This window comes from Chanodichthys erythropterus, chromosome 16 (genome assembly GCF_024489055.1).
Source record: "Chanodichthys erythropterus isolate Z2021 chromosome 16, ASM2448905v1, whole genome shotgun sequence".
In the NCBI taxonomy this organism is placed as follows: Eukaryota; Metazoa; Chordata; class Actinopteri; order Cypriniformes; family Xenocyprididae; genus Chanodichthys; species Chanodichthys erythropterus.
Genome location: NC_090236.1, coordinates 9,337,501 through 9,361,315, shown reverse-complemented (window position 1 = coordinate 9,361,315; position 23,815 = coordinate 9,337,501). Strand labels below are relative to the sequence as shown.

At 38.0% G+C, this 23,815-nt stretch overlaps 3 protein-coding genes across 3 annotated transcripts; all 3 read right to left on the bottom strand.

Moving 5' to 3' along the window:
- Window positions 1–1,941: 1,941 nt before the first annotated feature.
- On the bottom strand, window positions 1,942–8,380 carry LOC137003546 (CD48 antigen-like). Its single transcript, XM_067363743.1, has 6 exons — window positions 8,295–8,380; window positions 4,927–5,006; window positions 4,066–4,374; window positions 2,788–3,045; window positions 2,440–2,570; window positions 1,942–2,254 (listed from the first exon to the last, which is right to left on the bottom strand). Exons 2-5 carry the CDS (start codon window positions 4,979–4,981, stop codon window positions 2,491–2,493), a joined length of 702 nt encoding a protein of 233 aa, XP_067219844.1. The 5' UTR covers window positions 4,982–5,006; window positions 8,295–8,380; the 3' UTR covers window positions 1,942–2,254; window positions 2,440–2,490.
- Window positions 8,381–9,730: 1,350 nt separating this feature from the next.
- Window positions 9,731–15,548, bottom strand: LOC137003000 (CD48 antigen-like). Its single transcript, XM_067363002.1, has 6 exons — window positions 15,444–15,548; window positions 14,500–14,808; window positions 12,428–12,685; window positions 12,091–12,228; window positions 11,348–11,388; window positions 9,731–11,222 (listed from the first exon to the last, which is right to left on the bottom strand). Exons 1-6 carry the CDS (start codon window positions 15,496–15,498, stop codon window positions 11,130–11,132), a joined length of 894 nt encoding a protein of 297 aa, XP_067219103.1. The 5' UTR covers window positions 15,499–15,548; the 3' UTR covers window positions 9,731–11,129.
- Window positions 15,549–17,510: 1,962 nt separating this feature from the next.
- Window positions 17,511–19,981, bottom strand: LOC137002999 (CD48 antigen-like). Its single transcript, XM_067363001.1, has 6 exons — window positions 19,900–19,981; window positions 19,070–19,378; window positions 18,456–18,710; window positions 18,238–18,369; window positions 17,916–17,956; window positions 17,511–17,791 (listed from the first exon to the last, which is right to left on the bottom strand). Exons 1-6 carry the CDS (start codon window positions 19,964–19,966, stop codon window positions 17,699–17,701), a joined length of 897 nt encoding a protein of 298 aa, XP_067219102.1. The 5' UTR covers window positions 19,967–19,981; the 3' UTR covers window positions 17,511–17,698.
- Window positions 19,982–23,815: the final 3,834 nt, after the last annotated feature.

The following is a 23,815-nucleotide window of genomic DNA, read 5'->3' as shown; positions in this document are numbered from 1 at the left end:
TCGTTTCTTACTGTATTCACGGAGACAAGAGCCGTCGCTATTTTCATTTTTTAAACACTTGCAGTCTGTATAATTCATAAACAACTTCATTCTTTATAAATCTCTCCAACAGTGTAGCAATAGCCGTTAGCCACGGAGGACAGCCTCAAATTCATTCAGATTCAAATGTAAACATCCAAATAAACACTGTACTTACGCGATTAGACATGCTGCATGACGAACACTTTGTAAAGATCCATTTTGAGGGTTATATTAGCTGTTTGAACTTTTTTTTATGTTGTTTAAGGCAAGCGCGAGCTCCATGGGCATGGAGCACCAGATTTAAAGGGCCACACACCTGAATCGGCTCATTTCTAATTATGCCCCAAAATAGGCAGTTAAAAAAATGAATTAAAAAAAAATCTATGGGGTATTTTGAGCTGAAACTTCACAGACACATTCAGGGGACACCTTAGACTTACATTACATCTTTTAAAAAAAAGTTATAGGATACCTTTAAAGACATTGTTAAAATACATGATTACAGTGGTTCAACCTTAATGTTATGAAGTGACAAGAATACTTTTTGTGCGCAAAAACAAAAGAAAAATAATGACTTTATTCAAAAATGTCTCCTACACTGTTGACGTATGAACGCAGTGCAGTGCTTCAGTGTTCTACGTCAGACCACCGAAGTTTCATAAAAATCAACGTTTTAAGCAAAAAGCTGAGAAAAATCGTATTTTTGTCAAAGACCGGATGGGATTCAGAGTGATGATCAAAACAAAGATGGAGTAGATCGAGTCCATCAACACCCCCAAAGCTTTACAGTCATTTCCTCTTCTCAGGTCGACATTTCATTCAGTAACTTTAGGCAGTTTTGATTTATATGCTGTTTAATGTTTGATGATTGTGTTATTTTAAGTTTGCGTAAGCAATCTTCTATCGCTTGATTCTGCTTCTTCTTCATTTGTGTTTTGAACTAGAGATTCTGTAGATCTGAAGTAAATTCCTATGTACACTATCATTGGACTAGCCTACACAAAAATTTAGATACTCAGAATTAGAAACAAATCTGTTTTATTCATAAATCAATATTTTTAAACAATGTAAGTTTATAAGACAGTATGTAAAACTATGTGAAAAAAGTTTTTAATAGGCTACTCAATCAAAAGAGTAAACACAACTACAAGCCATGTATACTTAGAATACTTGATTATACTTTTACGTTTATCTCGATCAAATGATTGATTACAAGTATAGGCCAAATATGCTTAGACCTTACTATCAGTATAAGTCAAGTACACTTAAAGGGATAGTTCACCCAAAAATTAAAATTTGATATTTATCTGCTTACCCCCAGCACATCCAAGATGTAGGGGACTTTGTTTCTTCAGTAGAACACAAATGATGATTTTTAACTCCAACCGTTGCCGTCTGTCAGTCAAATAATGCTAGTGGATGGGAACTTCTACTATAAGAGTAGATAAAACATGCACAGACAAGTCCAAATTAATCCCTGCGGCTCGTGACGACACATTGATGTCCTAATGAGTCCTAGACATCACTGACAGCGGCAGTGATGTCTCGCTCTCATTGAAGTATATGCGCGAGACATCACTGCTGTTGTCAGAGCGCGATCAGACCTCACTAAGCGAATGCTGAATGCAGTTGGACATAGTGGTGTTTTAGAGGTAAAAAATGATATAAATACTGTTCAGTTTCTCGCACAAACCAATCGCTTCGTGTCTTAGGACATCAATGAGTCGTCACGAGCTGCAGGGATTAATTTGGACTTGTCTGTGCATGTTTTATCTACTCTTATAGTAGAAGTTCCCATCCACTAGCATTATTTGACTGACAGACGGCAACGGTTGGAGTTAAAAATCATCATTGTATCATCACTGTATTGTTCTACTGAAGAAACAAAGTCATCTACATCTTGGATGTGCTGGGGGTAAGCAGATAAACATAAAATTTTCATTTTTGGGTGAACTATCACTTTAAGTGCAATTGTAGCTCTGAGAAGTACATAAAAAGTAGACTGAAATATACCTTCTTATTTTTAGTTTAAAAGAAGTATTCTAATAGCACACTTGAATAAAGTTAGTTTTTGTAAGAGTATGGCAGTGATCAAAATAGAGTAAATACCCTTTTGAAAGAAACTTCATCTCTATTTAAAAACAAAAAAAAATCTCAATTTATGCAGAGTTGTGCATCTCTAACAGCAGATGATGGTGGTCCAGGTATCTCCTGTCATCTTCTGCGTCAGAGTCTGAAAAGAAATAAAACAAGCCATCACAGATCTTCACAGAATGTGAAACAACATTAACATTTTGTGGAATGCTAAGCATTTGCGAGAGAAAGCAAAAGCATTGACATATAATTTTCCCTCTCAATTCATATTTTTTCATCACCATGTCCCTTAAGGGGCTCTGTAGATTTTCATTATGGACATACCTTTTTTTTTATTCTTGCAGCAACAGTAAAGGACTAAACCACCAAACACTATCACTCCCACAACACCAAACACAATAAACACAGAAATGTGAGATGAACTGTAGGAGAGTGGGATGATAGTGTTTCATTCTCTGTAATGTAAGAAATAAAGAAATGCAATGATCAATTTATTCACAGTAAACTTTACAATAATTGAATTACATCTAATAACATGTAATACTTAATAGTTTTTAATAAAATGCTTCCTGCAATTTGTAAAACAAAAGCAGTTTGATTTGCGAGAGTAAAGACAAGTAAATAATTCTCACTGTATGTACACACACGTCTTGAATAGAAGCAGATATTTACCTCCACAGATCTGTTTAATCTCTATTCTGTCTTTTTTGGTGTCAACTGGGTTGCTATGGTTACAGATGATGGATTCCTCACTGCAGTACAGGATGAGAGTGTGGATCTCATGTGATGTCACTTCCTCTGGAGAGCAGCTGTTGTTCTGATAGCTGGAGTTTATCATGAGGTCATGAGCTCTGCATGTGAAGTTCACAGTACAGGAGTCACTGCTGGACCTGATTGAGTTTACAGTCAGGACAGGAGCCTCCACAGCATCTGAAACATACATTTACTACAAGATCAGAATCAGACTCTGACAATCAAAGGTTTGAACATTCATTCACACTGTATAAATATCACAATAGAGATGCAGTATACATTCAAATCTAAAGACAACACAAAGTATAAACAAGAATATTATATGAGCAATAATTTGTTTTGCAGTTCTGCAGAAGCAGGTAAACTCTTGAATTAAAGACAGTGTGCCACAAGCTACATTAAATGTACAAACTGTACACTGTAAAAAAAATCCCATTGTTTCTACGGAAAAATACAGGCAGCTGTGGTTACCAGAACAATACTGTAAAATTGACATCAAACAGTAAACATACTTACGGAGTTACATGTGAATTTTACATTTTAAATATGTATATTTAACATTGGATTTCAGTACACTGTTAATTTACCAACCTAATGAAGTATTAATATCTGTTTTGTATCTTTATAATACACTGACAGTCACCAAACACAGTGATGATAACAGTCACATGATGAATCAAAGTTCATCACAAGCAGCTTTTCCACAAGTTGAGAAGGACAATATTAATATATAGAAGGAGCACACAGTGTCATTCACACACACACTAAACACCATCATGGTAACATGTATGAAATTTTAAAAATGCAATATACATTAATATAACAATATTAGATGTAACATAAAACCATAATGTACATAACTGATTAGAAAAAAATGAGAAAAACTAAGAAGAAACAGAGTTATTTAAACAAAAATATATCAAATGTGACGTGTCACGCAGGGAATTGTGGGAATGTCAATTTACGTTTTTTCACTGTAAATTTTACAATGAATTTTTATTTTTCACTCCCAAAAACTGAATTTAATGGTATTTTACCGTAAAATTACATTAAATGTACTGTTAGATCTATTACAGTTATTCACCGTATATAGTACGGAACTTTTTTTACAGTGTATATAAAACTGAACATAAATTACTCTTATGAATTGTCTTTTATGCAGGAACTCATTAAATCACACAAAGAAATGAGACTCACCTATAACAGATACTTTGTATGTAACTATATTTTTTTCTGATTCTCCAATTGTTCTTGCTCTGTAGAGTCCACTGTCTATCTTCTGCATGTTCTTCAGTGTGAGAGAGAAGGTTTCATCGTTGAAATCCACTCTGTCCTTGTAGGAAGAGTAACGCTTTACTGTTTTAGATGCATGTATATATCTAACTATAACCTCTGATTTATCATTTGTCCAGGATAAAAGATCAAACTCTGGTAGTTTTTGAGTCTGTATATTCAGCTGAACAGAATCTCCCGTCTGAACAAACACAGAGATCTCAGCACTGAACCCTGAGGAGAGAGAGAAACACACAGTTCAACAACTTTTGGGTTTGGACCCATTTTACACCTTCATCTTACTCCATCATCAACTCACACTTACTATTGATTAAATAAATAATAAGGTTAATAAGGAAATAGAAATATTTTTTCCCTTGAAAGTACTATTTCCTGTCATCTGTCATCATCATACAGTACATGTAACATTTCCCCATGACTTTGCCATTCAGTTAATTAACTCAATCTAATGAACTGTTTGTGCAGTTGTTAACACATACAGTTCCTTTTTTTAACAAAAGGCAATTATAAGAGTATATATTTGATTTTCTTTCACTAATGTAACAGAAATGATTCTTTAACACATAGTGTTAGTAATGTTACAGAATAAACACTCTCTCTAGTGCTTTGGGGTTTTATTTATCAGGAGCAGCTGTGCATGAAATGTAGAACTATGGCAGACCCCAAATGGCATTTTTTACAAACGTCACAGATAAAGTCCTAGAAAACGACTGAATACAAACTTGATTATTTTATGCACTTTAAATAATTGGTGTATTGTCCTACCTGTGTTAGACAGAAGGAGAAGGATGAAGGATGCAAATAAATCATCTATTGCCATTGTAATAAATATCAAAGTAGCTGATTGTTACGGGTGGCTGGTAGAGAGATGAGGCAGATACGGATTTCCACGATAATAGAGACTTTACTTCAAACAATGGCAATGAACAACAGACAGACACCTTAACAAAACAGAGAACGGACCAGGAGTGAAGGGAGTGAGTGCAATATATGGGGAGTGCTGACAATAGAGTCCAGGTGCAGGTGATGAGTGACGATGAGGAGCAGACGAGGGAAGTGAGTGCAGGTGTGGAGAACAGGAGGATTCTGGGAAATGGAGTCCAGGGAAACAAGGGATCTGTAACAGTACCTCCCCCTCCCGGTAGGCGCGTCCTCGCGCCGTAGATGTAACAACCGGGAGGGGGCGGGCGCCCTGGAGACCTCAAACCGGAGCAGGGGAAGGAGTAAACTGGAGTGGAGGTCTCCAGGGCAGGTCCAAAAACCATGGCGGGTCAGGAGCCGTGGGCAGCCATGGGGGGTCAGGAGCCGTGGGCAGCCATGGCGGGTCAGGTGCAGCGGGCAGCCATGGCGGGTCAGGTGCAGCGGGCAGACATGCAGCGGGCATACATGGCGGGTCAGGTGCAGCGGGCAGCCATGGCGGGTCAGGAGCCGAAGCCTTCGAGGCGTTGAGCCCAGGCGTCGCTGAAGGACTGGCGGGTGATGGCGGAACCGAAGGCTCTGCCGACCGAAGCGCAGCCGGGGCTCCAGAAGGCCGCAGTGAAAGCAGAAGGACAGCCAACAAAACGAACACCGGGGGGAGTGAGGAGGCCAACTGAATCCGAGGGACGGAGTGACGGAGCGGAGACGGAGGAGTGAAGTCCAGAGGGGAGGGCAGGCTGATGAATGACCAAGGTGTGAGTGGAGGCAGGATGGAGACTGGTGAAGCTGGAGGACTGATGGGCAACGGTGGAGCAGAGGGAGGTTGGAGCCGGGGTGAAGGTAATCGCCCAGAGGTCCGAGGTGGAGATCTGGGCGAGGGGGCTTGAGGTGGAGGTGCAGTATAGACATGACTTGGAGGAGGCGGGAGAGGGAGGCAGGGAGGGAAAACAGTCTTTGGGCTGGAGAGTTCAATCACAGAGACCATACTAGGAGCGGCTGGCTCGGCGGCGGCGGCTGGAGCGGCAGGCTCGGCGGCGGCGGCTGGAGCGACTGGCTCGGCGGCGGCGGCGGCTGGAGCTGAGGGCTCGGCGGCGGCGGCTGGAGCTGAGGGCTCGTAGGCGGCGGAGACTGGAGAACTTTGCTCGGCGGCGGAGACTGGAGAACTTTGCTCGGCGGCGGAGACTGGAGAACTTTGCTCGGCGGCGGAGACTGGAGAACTTTGCTCGGCGGCGGAGACTGGAGAACTTTGCTCGGCGGCGGAGACTGGAGAACTTTGCTCGGCGGCGGAGACTGGAGAACTTTGCTCGGCGGCGGAGACTGGAGAACTTTGCTCGGCGGCGGAGACTGGAGAACTTTGCTCGGCGGCGGAGACTGGAGAACTTTGCTCGGCGGCGGAGACTGGAGAACTTTGCTCGGCGGCGGAGACTGGAGAACTTTGCTCGGCGGCGGAGACTGGAGAACTTTGCTCGGCGGCGGAGACTGGAGAACTTTGCTCGGCGGCGGAGACTGGAGAACTTTGCTCGGCGGCGGAGACTGGAGAACTTTGCTCGGCGGCGGAGACTGGAGAACTTTGCTCGGCGGCGGAGACTGGAGAACTTTGCTCGGCGGCGGAGACTGGAGAACTTTGCTCGGCGGCGGAGACTGGAGAACTTTGCTCGGCGGCGGAGACTGGAGAACTTTGCTCGGCGGCGGAGACTGGAGAACTTGGCTCGGAGGCGGAGACTGGAGAACTTGGCTCGGCGGCGGAGACTGGAGAACTTTGCTCGGCGGCGGAGACTGGAGAACTTTGCTCGGCGGCGGAGACTGGAGAACTTTGCTCGGCGGCGGAGACTGGAGAACTTGGCTCGGAGGAGACTGGAGAACTTGGCTCGGAGGAGACTGGAGAACTTGGCTCGGAGGAGACTGGGGTTGAGGGCCATTTCATCCCCTCAAATACAATTAAAATCCCCACAGGCACTGGGGCTGGCTCTGTGGGGACTGGAGCTGGCTCTGGAGATACTGGAGCAGGCTCTGGAGATACTGGAGCGGGCTCTGGAGATACTGGAGCGGGCTCTGGAGATACTGGAGCGGGCTCTGGAGATACTGGAGCGGGCTCTGGAGATACTGGAGCGGGCTCTGGAGATACTGGAGCGGGCTCTGGAGATACTGGAGCGGGCTCTGGAGATACTGGAGCGGGCTCTGGAGATACTGGAGCTGGCTCTGGAGATACTGGAGCTGGCTCTGGAGATACTGGAGCGGGCTCTGGAGATACTGGAGCGGGCTCTGGAGATACTGGAGCGGGCTCTGGAGACATTGGAGCGGGCTCTGGAGATACTGGAGCGGGCTCTGGAGATACTGGAGCGGGCTCTGGAGATACTGGAGCGGGCTCTGGAGATACTGGAGCGGGCTCTGGAGATACTGGAGCGGGCTCTGGAGATACTGGGGCCGCTTTCTTCCTCCTCCTCCGCTTACTGGGCCCAGTAGCGGAATATGGGTCCAGCCTGGGGCAGGCAGGGAGTTCGCTGGAGCGGTATGCGGAGGAAGCCGGAGGTTGACTGACTGGCCCGGCCAACCGTGTTTCTGGATGGACCGGACGACAACACTGATCCTGAACCTCTTCTACTAAGAAATTGGAGCCATTCAACCACAAAATTAAATTGATAGTTTCGCTTAAGGAGAAACAAAAAACAGGTTCATCAAAACGGATAGTGTCGTCATCCAATCCATCCAAAAACAGGGAGATCAACTGAGCGTCGGGCCAGTTAGACAAGTAAGCAAGCTCAACGAACTCCTCCACATACCTCTCCAGCGAACGTCCTACCTGCAGGAGCCCGATAATGCGTTCGCTGGCTGTTAGGGTGAGAGGCGATGGAGGAGCTGGATCCAGGGAGCTGGGGAAAGTCTCCATTTTTTTTTTCGTGGAAAATCCGGTCGGTTTAGGTCCGTTCTTCTGTTACGGGTGGCTGGTAGAGAGATGAGGCAGATACGGATTTCCACGATAATAGAGACTTTACTTCAAACAATGGCAATGAACAACAGACAGACACCTTAACAAAACAGAGAACGGACCAGGAGTGAAGGGAGTGAGTGCAATATATGGGGAGTGCTGACAATAGAGTCCAGGTGCAGGTGATGAGTGACGATGAGGAGCAGACGAGGGAAGTGAGTGCAGGTGTGGAGAACAGGAGGATTCTGGGAAATGGAGTCCAGGGAAACAAGGGATCTGTAACACTGATGTGTTCTTCAGAGCTGCTGAGTTGCAAGACTTGCGAAATAGGAAAAAGAAATGAAAGAATGTGGAAGCAGCGCTTGTCGTCTCATGTTTTCTGTAAAAGTTTTACACCAAATGGAGAAATCAGGATATGGGTTGATTTAAAGCTTCCAACTAACACATAATCCTATATGGTTTAAAATAAAACGAGTAAAATTTTGAGTTCTTACAAATCATATCATCAAATTAGAAGTAAAAGAAATTTTCATAGCAAAAGAACATTTAAAAAATGACTCTATTATCCTCATGCTGCTGACTGATAACACTGTACCCTTTACACTGACTGCTTTAATAACAAACACGTTTGTACAGGGCCAAAGCCATTTCAGAAGTGAAGGGGACAGAAATGTCAAGTGCGCTGTAAGAAACTGACTGTGAAAATCACAGTAATGGCAGCCACTGGCAAGTAATAATGTAAAAAAATAAATAAAAAAGTTATTAACTGGCAGCCATTGACAAGTGACTTAAAATATTCACAGTAATTAACTGGCAACAATTGTCAAGTAACAAATGAAAACAGCAAAAATATGGTTATTTCTTCTAAGTAAAACACTAATTTGAAAGTATTTTTAACGGTAATAATGTTTTCACTGTAAAAAAAAAAACACACAGTAATTTCTTATTTTTACTGTAAACTAGAAAATTGTATTCTGTATTTTTAAGTTACAGGGCCAGAAATGTGACATACACAAAACTACAGAAAAAAAAAAAAAAAAAAAAAACTTTTTTAGGATTCAATAATAACTGCAAAAATACAGTAAACAATAATATTTATTCTTATTTGTTGAACAGTAACAGTAGTTAATGGGTGAACATACCATGGCTATCACACACAGTTTGGGGGTAGAAGATACACTGTGACACACCTCCAAGGCAAAGAGAGGTTTTAAGATGCCTCAAAACAAGACCACTAGGGATGGCGGAATATGATAACAAAAATCTTTAATTTAGACAAAAAAAAAAAAAAGAATTTAGATACCACTTGTATTACGTTATGGGTTCAAATGTACTATAAGTAATATCTAAATACATTTTTAAATATAGAGTTAGTATATTAAAAGCACATTTTATTTCATACTTCATGCAGTGCTTCAAAATAGCACAGTTGAGTACACTTAGATGTTCTTAAGATTACCTTAAGTGCTTAAGAATAATTTATATATTAAGTAAAAAATTAGTGTGTGAAAATAGAGTATTTTAAGTACATTATAGAGATGTACCTTTTTTCACCCGGGTTTGGATTTGAAAATTCCATTCAGGCAAATTCTCTGCCCCTCCCTATTTGTGACGCTACAGGCAAGACTCAGAGCATTATTTCATATCAGGCAAAGTATAAATATCAGAGCACTGGCTAACAGTCAAACAGGCGAACAGAATGACTAAATTTTATTGACTGATTGATTAAGTTTATTTCGAGCAAAAAAATAAATAAAAATTATATATATATATTACACACATTACACATAATAACTACACACACACATATATACATATATATATATCCACACACATTATTTACACATATAATACTTGCTGGAAAGAGAGTGGAAAGAAGTAGAACTTATTTACTCTCACCCCCGATTCATTCCCTTATATTACACCATACACTGAGTTGCTGCCATTATCTGTTAAATTACTAATAATTTATGCGATATTATAATATTTATATACCAAATACCCATTAGGACCATCTCAATAATCACAATAATACAATATAAAAATCCTCATTATCATAACCATTCTAATATGTATAATATTATTAATAAGAACAATTATGATGATAACTACTACTGTTTTCATACAATAACAATCACCCCATGATCACAATCCCGAGAACACCAAGATCCCTCCCTCAGCCGGTGAATATTTGGGCATTGCTTGAGCTGTATCCCCAAACCATTCCAAAGTTTGACACCACACACAGACATACACAAACCTTTCCTGGTGGTTCTCACCAGCTGGATTTAAAGTTACCACATCCCCTCAGGTTACAGCCCTCTTCTCTTCCTGTAAAGAACATTTGAATATTGCCCAGTAGTTCATTTTTGTTGGCTTTACACAAGAGATGTGCAGTAGAAAAATCTTCAAAATCAAACAATTTTAATAGTCTGGATTGCAGAAATAATATATTTGTGTGATCAAAATATCCCACCTTATGTATAATTCTGACTGCACTAGGAGTATGAAGAGGGTATATAGTGAACTTTAATAGTTATTGCGCCAAACTACTTTACAATAAGTTAAATATGGCAAAACTAATGAACAATACAATAAATATAGTGCATTATATTCCAGGACATATTTAACTGTATTAATTACAGAGATAAATCAGAACAGAACTACATGTTAGACCAATCTCCTATCGACTGCTTCTCAAGGTACATTAAAGTCAAAATGACTTGGCACTGATGACACTGATGGCCATTTTTTCTAGGCATGGAGAGAAGCACTAACACGTGATAATGGCCCACAAGCTGCAAATTTGATTTATTAGTATTATACAATTTACCCTGTACTTTACCAGTTTATTCCTACTGAGATTTTAAAATCTCTTGTTCAGCAGAAACCTGGGCAAGAAAGGCAGCAACCAAATTCTAACAGCTCAAAAACACAAATATACAGTATGATTACAGTACATGAAACTATATTCAGTTGACATGAGGGAAGCAGAGAAGCACTTGTGTGCATAACATAACTGACTGAAGTTCACTGGACTCAAAAGAGTATCTGTACACTTCCACAAAGAGTCATGAAGTTCAATTAAGACTTTAAGCTATGGTTATCCAGTTGAGTCTGATCTTCAGCAGTCATGAGCAGATGAAGGTGTTTGGTGTCCTACTGTACAGTAGATGATGGTGGTCCATGTATCTCCTGTCATCTTCTGCATCAGAGTCTAAAGAGAAATAAATCAAACCATCACAGAATGTGAAACACAGGCAATATTCAGTATTGTCTGACATGACATTTATAATCTGTGACGTCTGCAGGAATAGAGATGAACAGACTTTTGAATCTCACCTCAACATCATCGTAGTCTGTATCATCACTCTGTTTGACACCTGAGAGTCAGAATGGAGCTTTATTCACAGATTACAGCTTGTGTGGAAACATGTTTCTTTGTGTTTGATTGCTGTCAGATGTTTGATTTCTCTCATGTATCAGACTATTTAATATTGATCAGAGTTCTGGATTCACTAGACAGCTCTTACTAATAATAAAAGGGCACTTTTTTGAAGTATTTATAACAGCAGAATTTACAACATGTTCTTACTCCCATCTTGTCACATTTGGACACTTATTCAGGACCTCTTGGGGTCACGTTTTAACACACAGGTTCCCCTTTAGTGCCATTTTTTGAGGAGCAGGATACTCTTTGGTGTCAATACACAGGCACGATGTGATGGTTTTGCAATAAATGCTGTGTCTGTATTTTTATTTGCCTGTTAAGTGTTTTATATTGTTGAAGTGGTTAGGTTTAGGATAGGGGTGGGTATACATATATTTATAAAATAATTTCTACTTTTACAAATACACGCAGATAATTAAAAGCATCTTGATCTGATGCATAAGGCAAACAACAGATAGCAATGGAGTAGCTGCATGTTGAAAAATGAAGGGATGTCTGTTAAAAAAGTCAACACACTCCAAATCCTGTGCAATAATCATGTCTTGTTGCTCTTAAACCTTGTTTTCAGTACCAAAGAAGCTATTTCAGCTATAAATGTGAGATCAGTTTTTCAGTATTTGTGAGATGGACATACCTTTATTATTCTTGCAGCAACAGCAAAGGAGCAAAACACCAAACACTAATATTCCCACAGGAATCACAGTAATGATCAACATGAAGGTTAAATTGAATCCTGAGCTTGGACTGTCTGGGATTGATTGCCTTTCATTCTCTGGAAAGCAAGAGATGAAGAACAACATGAATCAGCCTGTTCATAGTAAACTTTACAGCTACTTAATTATCTAATAATATTTCAAATTAAACATTGAATATTAAACCAAAAAGTAAACAAAAGGCAGACTGATTTGAGCATTATCTACTTTATTCTCACTGTATGTACACACACGTCTTGAATAGAAGCAGATATTTACCTCCACAGAGTTGTTTAATCTCTATTCTGTCTTTTTTGCTGCTAACCGGGTTGCTATGGTTACAGATGATGGATTCCTCACTGCAGTTCAGGATGAGAGTGTTGATCTCATGTGATGTCACTTCCTCTGGAGAGCATCTGTTGTTCTGATAGCTGGAGTGAATCATGAGGTCATGAGCTCTGCATGTGAAGTTCACAGTACAGGAGTCACTGCTGGACCAGTTTGAGTTTACAGTCAGAACAGGAGCCTCCACAGCGTCTGAAACACACATTTACTACAAAATCAGTATCAGACTCACAGACCAGTGGTGTAAAAAGCTTTAAATGCTGGTTTTGTTGAATAAAGACCACAGTAGAGATGCAGAACACATTCAAACCTAAAGACACACAAAATGAGCCAACCAAAAATATTTCTTTAACCACATTATTTACAGTGTCCTCCACAAATATTGGCACCCTTAGTAAATATGAGCAAAGGCTGATGTGAAAATAAATCTGCATTGTTTGTCTTTTTTATCTTTCATTCAAAAATTTCACAAAATTCTAACCTTTCATTTAAGTAAAACAATTGAAAATGGGTGGAAAAGCTCATTATGAAATAAATGTTTTTCTCTAGTTCATGTTGGCCACAATTATTGCAATGTCCTTTTGCTCTGAGTCTTCTTCTATAATGCCTGGTGAGTTTGGAGAACACCTGACAAGAGATCAGAGATCATTCCTCCATACAGAATCTCTCCAGATCCTTCAGATTCACAGCTCCATGCTTCTTCTCTTCAGTTCACTCCACTCATTTTATTTAGGTTTCAGGTCAGGGAACTGGGATGGCCATGGCAGAAGCTTCATTTTGTTCTCAGTGACACATTTTTGTGTTGGTTTTGATGTTTGTTTTAGATCATTGTCCTGATGAACCATCCAACCACTGCCCATTATTGGATTTCTAACAGAAGTGGTCAGGTTTTGATTTTTTATCTGTTAGTATTTGATAGAATCCACGATGCCATGTATCTGAACAAGATGTCCAGGGCCTCCAGCAGAAAAATAGGCCCACAGCATTAAAGATCCAGCAGCATATTTAACCGTGGACATGTGGTACTTTTTATCCATGTGTGCACCAAATCTGGTGGGTTTGCTGCCAAAAAGCTATTTTTTTAGTTTCATCTGACCACAGAAGCCGGTCCAGTCTTGTCTGACAACTGAATATACTGGAAATTGTTTTTGGATGAGCAAAGAAGGATTTTTCTTGAAAACCTCCCGAACAACTTGTGGGGATGTAGGTGCTGTTTGGTAATTTTTTTAGGCTTTCTGAGAATCAAGACTCAACTAATTTCTGCAATTCTCCAGCTGTGATCCTTGGACAGTCTTTGGCTCAAACTTTCCCCCTCACCGCACATTAGGACGATTTAGACACACGTCCTCTTCCAGGCAGATTTCTACCATCTTTAGTTGATTGAAACTTCTTCATTTTTTCCCTGATGGTGAAAATGGGGATTTTCAATGCGTTAGCTTTTTTCTTATACCCACTTTCTATTTTGTGAAGCCCAATAATCTTTTGCTGCACATCAGAACTATATTATTTGTTTTTTCTCATTGTGATGAATGATTAAGGGGATTTGGCCTTTGTGTTTACACATATTTGTACTCCTGTGGAACAGAAAGTCATGGCTGCACAATATCATGCTCCTAGTCACCCTGGTGTGCTCAAAAAAATGTAAGTGTGAATGGGAATATACTTCAGAGATATTTTACTCAGAAGAATTTCTAGGGATGCCAAAATGAATTTTCAAAAAGATAAACAATGCAGATTTTTTTTTCACAGCCGCCTTTGCTCATATTTACTAAGGGTGCCAATATTTGTGGAGGGCACTGTATCTGTATTCTCTATGAAAACTTTTGAGTAAAGGACTCCAGTGTTGTTTTTGCTTTAATTAAAGTTGCCGAAATACCTGATGAATTTAAAAAAAGGTGCCACAAACTGGTTTTAATGTGCATATTATATAAAAGTAAAAATGAAACAAATTACTCTTATGAATTGTCTGCACAACACATTAAATCACACAGAGAAATCACACTCACCTATAACAGAGACTCTGTATGTAACAATAATTTTCTCTGTTTCTCCTGCTGTTCTTGCTGTATAGAGTCCACTGTCTGTCTTCTGCATGTTCTTCAGTGTGAGAGAGAAGGTTTCATCATTGAAATCCACTCTGTCCTGGTAGGAAGAGTGAGGTCTTGCTTCTTTAGTTTTATGAAAATATTTAACTACATTCTCTGATTTTTCATTTCTCCAGGATAAATCATCAAACTCTGGTAGTTCTTGTGTCTTTATATCCAGTTGAACAGAATCTCCCGTCTGAACAAACACAGAGATCTCAGCACTGAACCCTGAGGAGAGAGAAACACACAGTTCAGCTGCTTTTGGATTTGGACCCATTTTACACCTTCATCTTACTCCATCATCAACTCACACTCTTGTATTTGGTTGGATAAATAAATAAATCATAAGGTTTATTGGTTCAGTAATTTGTTGGGGCTGTGTTCATAGTAACTATAACTGTCACATACTGAAGTAGTTTATCATTTTTATATCACCAGCTGGTTGTTATGTTAAGCATCTCAGAGGCTCAATCCATGAATATAAAATACTTGTTTCTATGATACATGAAATATAACTAAAATATCACTAATAAATAAAACTGTGTAACTTTAGGAGCTCTAAAGCATCAGCAGTATGACTTTGTGTTTTAACTCTTGAAAAACTGCTGTCTGTAAACAGATTCACATTTCTTTTTCTTTCACTAACAGAAATGACTCTTTAACTCTCTAGTGTTAGTGATGTTAGAAATGATCCACTCTTTCTCTCTAGTGCTTTAGTTTGTCATCAGAAGCAGAAACCGTTCATGAGCAGCAGAACTATATCAGACTGAACATGATGCTTTATACAAACATCATTATAGATGAAGCACTTGAAAACAAGACATTTCAGTTATTTATACACATTTAATCATTGACTGTATTACCTGTGTTACTGATGAGGAGGAGGATGAAGGAGACAAGCAGATGGTCTACTGCCATTGTAAGATGGCTGAAGTTGTGTTCTTGGAACAGGAAGTTGAAAGAGTGAAATGACGCTTGTGTAACATATCTGTAAATCTCCACCACAAAATGACTTGTTTAAGGATGTTACAGCTTTTTAATAACCTGCATATAGAAGAGACTAGAAACTATGAAAACGGAAAACAGACATTAGTTTAAACCAGTCACAGAAAACATTCCAGCATCCAACAATAGACAAATCTAAATGAGTAACTACACATAAATGTTAAACCTGATTCAGGTTACAAGCCACACAGGTTTAGATGATATATGTAAACTGACATTTGTGAAACCCAACTAGAACAAAGGCCCAGTTTATCTGGATAGCATGAACCCGTCAGCCTCTGCTGGTAGAAGTTATAACTACACCATCTGACTGCAAAAAAAATCTTTTTCCATTAACAGCCATTCAAAAATATCAGTGTTAAAAAGGCAAAAAATGTACTTAAGGGATTCTGAGCACCTGAGCAACTGACTTTGAGATGAACAAGAATGCTCTGTTTGTTAGTCCAGTCAGGATAGTTTTCTCCAGGAATTATAAGAAAACATTAATTGTTTGGTCAGTTTTAGCTAAAAATTTGATTTATTCTAAAGTATTATCAAAATAACCCTATACTTAACGCTAGTCCCAATGATATTTTAAAATCACTTGTTTACAGTATTGACGAAACCTGGTCAAGAAAGTCAGCAAAATCAAATAGCACAAACAGTACAAATAAACAGTATGATTACAATATATGGAAGTATTTACTTCCATAACAATACAATCCCATTTCCAGAAAAGTTGGGATATTTTGTAAAATGCAATAAAATCAAGAATCTGTGATTTGTTCATTATCTTTAAGTACAAAGAAACAATTTCTAGTGTTTTCACTGTCCAAATTAATTGTATTTTGTAAATATAAACAAATTTTGATTTTGATGGCTGCAACACACTCAAAAAAAAGAAAAAGAAAAAAAAAAGAGGCAAATCCAGAGAAATCTCAGTCCCTGTGGCAAGGCAGGAAACCTCTGTTGAATGTGTGTGACCTTTGACCGGCATTGCATTAGAAACCATCATGCTATTGTGTTAAACAGGCTCTGGAATACTTTGGAAAACCATTGTCACAGTCTGCCGCTGCATCAAGACATGCAACTCGAATCTCTGTTACACAAGGAAAAAGCTATACATCTGTTCAATGCAGAGATGCTGCTGAGTTCTCTGTGCCCGAGCTCATCTCAGACGGTTCAGAAGACAGTGGAAATGTGTGATGTGGTCAGATGAGTCCATGTTTCAGCTTGTTTTTAGAAAAAAGGACATTGAGTTCTCAGTCCCAAAGATGAAAAGGACCATCCAGACTTTCATCAGTGACAGTTGAAAAAGCGAACATCTGTAATGGTACAGGGGTGCATCAGTACAAACAGTATGGCTGACTTCCATTTGTGTGAAGGTACCATTAATGTGAAGGTATATATTGGGATTGTACAGAGACATATACTGTCATAAAGATGTTCCCTTTTATGGGAAGCAAGACAGTGCCAGGCCTTATGCTACATCAGAGTGGTTTCTTAGACACTCTACACCATATAGTGGATGTGCTCGACTGCCTGTCTTCAGTCCAGATCCTTTTCTTATTGAAAACGATTGGCCCATCATGAAAATCAGACAACAACGACCACGGACTGTTGTGCAGATGTCTTGTATCAGACGAGATTGGGCAAAACATTTGCTTGCAGAACTTCAACATTTAAAAAGTGTAATTAAAAGGAAAGGTGATGTGACACCGTGATAAACACGGCTCTGTCCCAACTTTAGTGGAGTGTTTTGTAGTCATCAAAATCAAAAAATGTTCTCATATTTACAAAATACAATTGAGTTGGTCAGTGAAAACATTGATCTTCTTTCTTTTTTTTCTCTCTCTTTGTACTTTTGTCAGTTACATAAAGATTAAAGAGAAATAGCAAACCACAGACTCTTGATTTTATTAAATTTCACAAAATGACCCAACTTTTCTGGAATTGGGGTTGTACATGAAACTATATTCAAGTGACATGAGAGAATCAGAGAAGCACTCGTTCATAACATCTGAAGTTCATTCACAACAAGAGTCATGAATTCAGAGAGATAAATGAAGACTTTAAACTCTGTTTGTGAGTCCAGTCAATCATCAAAGTCTTTGTATCCAGTTGAGTCTGATCTTCAGCAGTCATGAGCAGATGAAGGTGTTTGGTGTCCTACTGTACAGTAGGTGATGGTGGTCCAGGTATCTCCTGTCATCTTCTGTGTCAGAGTCTGAAGAGAAATAAATCAAACATCACAGAATGTGAAACACAGTTAATATTCAGTATTGGCTGACATGACATTTATAATCTGTGACGTCTGCAGGAATAGAGATGAACAGACATTTGAATCTCACCTCAACATCATCGTAGTCTGTATCATCACTCTGTTTGACACCTGAGAGTCAGAATGGAGCTTTATTTCACAGATTACAGCTTGTGTGGAAACATCTTTCTTTGTGTTTGATTGCTGTCAATCATGTTGTATCTTGGCTTAATATCTTACAGGCCAATAAATGTTCAGACTGTGCAGTAATCTTTTGTTGTTTCCATATATAAACCTTATTGCTTTTTCCCCCTTTAATAATTTTCACATTCCAACATTCTTCAGCTACTAAAGAAACTATTTAAAGCATAAATATGAAATCAGTTTTTTTAATATTTGCAAGATGGACATACCTTTATTATTCTTGCAGCAACAGTAAAGGACAAAACCAGAAAACACTATCACTACCACAACAACAAAGACAATAAACATAAGCCCAGACATAGATAAACCATGGTGAGTTTCGATTGAGAATCTTTTATTATCTGGAAAATAAAAGAAGAAGAACCAATATAATCAGTTTATAGAAGCAGTCTTGATTTGTGAGATAAAAATAAAAGCAGATATTAACCTTCACAGAGTCGTGTAATATTTATTCTGTCTTCTTTCCAGCTGATAGTGTTGCTATGGTTACAGATGATGGATTCCTCACTGCAGTACAGGATGAGAGTGTAGATCTCATGTGATGTCACTTCCTCTGGAGAGCAGCTGCCATATTTAAAAGTAGAGCTGAGTGTGAATTCATGACTTCTACATGTAAAACTGATCAGACAGGAATCACTGGACCAGTTTGATTTTACAGTCAGGACAGGAGCCTCTACAGCATCTGAAACACACATTTACTACAAGATCAGAATCTCAGTTTAACAGCCCAGTGATTCTAAAAAGCTTTAAACATTCATTCATGCTGTATAAAAATCACAGTAGAGATTCAGTATACATTCAAATCTAAAGACAACATAAAGAATAAACATGACCAAAAATATTTCTTTAACCACATTTTTCTGTATTCTATGTAAACGTCAAAGTATAAATCAGCAGGACTTTTGTTTTTGCTTTAAATTGAAGTTGCTTAAAAACCTGATAAACTTAAAAAAGTGTGCACACTATATTAAAGTGAAAATTAAATTACTCTTATGAATTATCTTTTATGCTGAAACACATTAAATCACATCCGAGACTCACCTATAACAGAGACTCTGTATGTAACAATAATTTTCTCAGATTCTCCTGCTGCTCTTGCTGTATAGAGTCCACTGTCTATCTTCTGCATGTTCTTCAGTGTGAGAGAGAAGGTTTCATCATTGAAATCCACTCTGTCCTTGTAGGAAGGGTGAGGTTTTTCTGTTTTAGATGCATACATAAATCTAACTATATTCTCTGATTTATCATTTGTCCAGGATAAAACATCAAACTCTAGTAGTTCTTGTGTCTTTATATCCAGTTGAACAGAATCTCCCGTCTGAGCAAACACAGAGATCTCAGCACTGAACCCTGAGGAGAGAGAGAAAGATACTGTTTTGTTACAAAGTACCAAATTTGATCAAAACTACTGATTCCATTCTAAAGCTGCAGATATTTTAGTCAAAGACACCTTATATTATTCATTACTCTCAGGTGGCAAAGTTAAATTACAGGTCAGATGTGTTTAATGAATGTTGACAACAGCACTGTAGATTGCACAGATGGCACAGATAACGAAAACAAACAAACTGGGACTTTAAAAAATTCTCATGCAGAAATACATGTAGAGCAGGAAACAGGAAATCAATCCATGGATATAAAATAATTGTTTCTATGATACATGGTTCATATATAACCATATTAGTGATGTTAGAAACGCTTCACTCTTTCTCTCTAGTGCTTTAGTTTGTCATCAGGAGCAGAAACCGTTCATGAGCAGCAGAACTATAGCAGACTGAACATGATGCTTTATACAAACATCATTATAGATGAAGCACTTGAAAACAAGACATTTCAGTTATTTATACACATTTAATAATTGACTGAATTACCTGTGTTACTGATGAGGAGAAGAATGAAGGATGTGAGCAGATGATCTACTGCCATTGTAACAAACATCAAGATGGCTGAAGTTGTGTTCTTAAAACAGGAAGTTGAAAATTATGCTCATGTAGCCTCTTCATAAATCTCTCACTTAAAACTCCTCACTTCATCATTTAATTACAAAAGGAGGAAATGAGGAAAATCTGTTTCACACTGATCTCTGAAACAGCTCAAGAGTTAATACAGGTTACACCGCTCTAATACCATATGAAGCTAATAATAATAATAATTACTAAATACTACATATATATATTTTAATTGTTTTTCAAAACGAGGATATACTCAAATGTTTTGTCATATAGCCAACTTCCCTTCACACACACACACACACACACACACACACACACACACACACACACACACACACACACACACACACACACACACACGCACACACACACACACACACACATACAGTTCTCGGTTTTGCTGTCTTTTGAGGACTCTCCGTAGGTGTAATGGTTTTTATTTTGTAAAAACTGTAAATTCTATCCCCTACCCCTAAACCTACCATCACAGAAAAATTTCTGCATTTTTTGCATTTAAAAAAAAAAAAAAAAAAAAAAAAAACATAATTTGATATTATTTATGAACTATTTTCTTCAAGGGGACCAAAAAAAAAAGAAAAAAAAAAAAGTCCATTGGTCCTCATAATGAAGAGAATACCAGGAACGCACACACACACACACACACACACACACACACAAACAGGCGCACCTATCTTAGTGGGGTCTCTCCATAGGCGTAATGGTTTTTATACTGTACAAACCATACTTCCTATCCCCCTACCCTACCCCTATCCCTAAACCTAACCATCACAGGAACCATTGTGCATTTTTACATTTTCAAAAAAATTCTCCTCGCGCCTGAATACACGCACACACAGATGTCAAAATGCATCTTGTGGAGTATCATGCGTGAATACAGTCGGCTATGGCTTACAGCTAAGTGGGTAAAAAATGGATGTGTCAGTATATGACGTCCATGCATTCAGCAGCCCCCAAATAAATACCTGTCTGTCATTAATGTTAATCAAACATCAAAAAATGTTAAATAAATGTATACATGTATGCTAAATAAACATATGTATCTGAAATATATATATATATATATATATATATATATATATATATATATATATATCTATATATGGTCATTTTGAGCTCATTCTCACCTCTACTTCTGAACCAGCTGTTTTTCATGTACATTCAATTTTTGCTATTCTTGCTCTTCTTGCTCCGCACTGCACTACAGCTCAGACATTTGAGTGCTTGAAATGCTTGCCGTGTTGCTCTGCTTTAAAAGCTGCTCTTTTTGCTGTGCTGTTCTGTTTGATGTTCTGCTCTGCTTGGTGTGCTGCTCTGTTTGATGTGCTGTTCTGCTTACAGTGTTGCTCTGCTTGAAATGCTGCTCTGCTTGCTGTGTTGCTCTGTTTGCTGTGCCTTCGGTGCTTAGCCCCACATTGCTGCTTGCAGCTATATTTTTAATTGTATTTGTCAGTTTGTTTTACTTTGTTTCTTTGTTCATGTTCTTACTGTATCTTAAATAAAAGACCAAAAATGCCAGACACTATATAATATAAAGCAAAGTTAATTCAGCTCTTTTTATATATTATATTATATTATATTATATTATATTATATTATATTATATTATATTATATTATATTATATTATATTATATTATATTATATTAATTATATTATATTATAAACAAAAAGTACCAATAAGAATACTGTTAAAGTACCGGATCAATAAACAGTAGGCCTATCGGTAAGAGTAGTAATACCGTTGAAACCTTAATGATACCCAGTGCAGAAAATGATATGACAACAATAAGGTCTAAATGTTGATTTTACCCCCCCCCCCCCTAACTCTGTAGAACAAGTCAGATAAAATTATATATTGAAGACAGTGTGGTATTATTCCTCAGTTGATCACATACAGAAAGAGAATTGACACTGGCAAGAAAACACCTGCTGAAGTGGCAATAAGCTTCATGGTATATGCGATATTTATGCTTGCCACAGTAGTGCTATCCCAGCTAGCAAAAACATGTTCTAAGAACGTTTTGTTAACGTTCCTATTAAGTTTTTTTTTTTATTATTGTTCTCTGAATGTTAAAAACGTCTAATTTTTCAAATGTTTGAAAAAGTTAATGTTTAAAAAAAGGGAACATTCAATTTTATTGTTTTGCAAACATTATAGGAACGTTAGTTTTGAATGTTGTCGGAATATTCTGAAATAAGAAGTAACAAAAAAGCCGAACGTTCAACTTAAAAGTTTCAGAAAAAGCTAGAGCTAGATAATGTGCTAATGTTTTGAGAACATTATTAAAGACCTAAAACTCTAAACAAACATTTTATTAACATAGGCTATAGAAGAATGTTTGTTCATAATTATGAGAAAACCTTGCCAGAACGTTATGGAAGTTCCTGTTAGCTGGGATCTAGATTGATCTAGACAGATAGCACACGTACGTCTGCAAGATGTCTGTTAAAGATCACATCATCTGGAAAGCATCTGCTGTTTACAAACATCTGATAGACATCTTTAAGATGTCAGTTTTACAATCATAAACATCTTAAAGACATCTTCTAAACGTCTATTTGACATCTGACATGAAACGTCCTATAGACGTACTGCAGATGAGCAAACACTCTAAAAAATACTTTTTCCAGATGTAAACACACACATCAAATGTCTCCAAGATGTACGTGTGCTATAGACAGACAAGCATAGGCCTAAGAAACAGCATCCAATTGAATGAATAAGTGGAAGAAAATACACTCCCAAACTTATTTTAAAAGCTGACCTTGTAAGGAAAGAACTAAAGCAATTGAATAAGAAGATTATTATTTGTTTTAAAATTTTGTTTGACTTTTTTTTTTCTTTTTTTCGGCATCAAACATTAATATAAAGGTCAGCCATAATGATAAATAAAAATCATGGAAAATAAATATTTTTAAAAGTAGGCTATTTTTTTTAATTGAGGTAAATAGTAGTGGTGTGACATTTGACACCCAGGCTTCGAAGCTTGTATCAAAAAAAGTAAACATGTCACACTGAAGCACTGTATCGGAGCTTGATTCGTTTTGCCATAACCACATGATCGGTGACGTACGAAGCTTTTCGCACACAACCAAGTGACTGCTTCGTATTCTGATTTACATAACGTGAAACCTTGCGCAGATGTGAAGTGTCATTTGCTTTTTAGCAAAAAATATGCCATAATACGAATAAATATTTACATTGTTCAGTTTGTATTTATTCCCAGTTCATACTTCATTCTATGACAATCATTTATTTTTATAATATATGCCAAAGCTTGCCTATTTCTCCCCCAAATTGTATTCAGACTCATTTATTCAAATTGTGTAAGTGAAATGACACGTGAAAAACTTTTTTTTAATGTATAATAATAATTTACATTGTTGTATACGCTTTTCATAGCACAAACTGATTTATTACATGAAACTCCAAAAATAGCTGCGTCGTCTGGGACGCAAAGGCAGTTTTTTCCACCTTTTGACCACAAGATGTCGTTAGTGTGCACCGTGTTGAAAAGCTTTGAGTAATGAACCTTTTACTTGAAAGGAAAGCCTCGGTGCTTCACAAAGCTTCATTTCGCCATCACTAGTAAATAGCTACATTACATTTGTGATACTTTATTTAGTGTTGTGTTTGATAAGTTATTATAGTGTTTAAATAAATATCGTATTTTACGTTCTTAACGAAAGTGCAAATTAAAATGACGGAGAAACAGCGAGCCTTCCTTAAAAAGGACCTCAGATGAGGCGCTCTATATATCGCCTGCTTGAAATTATGCGAATATTTGTGTAAAGCTTGAATAACAATAAAACGGC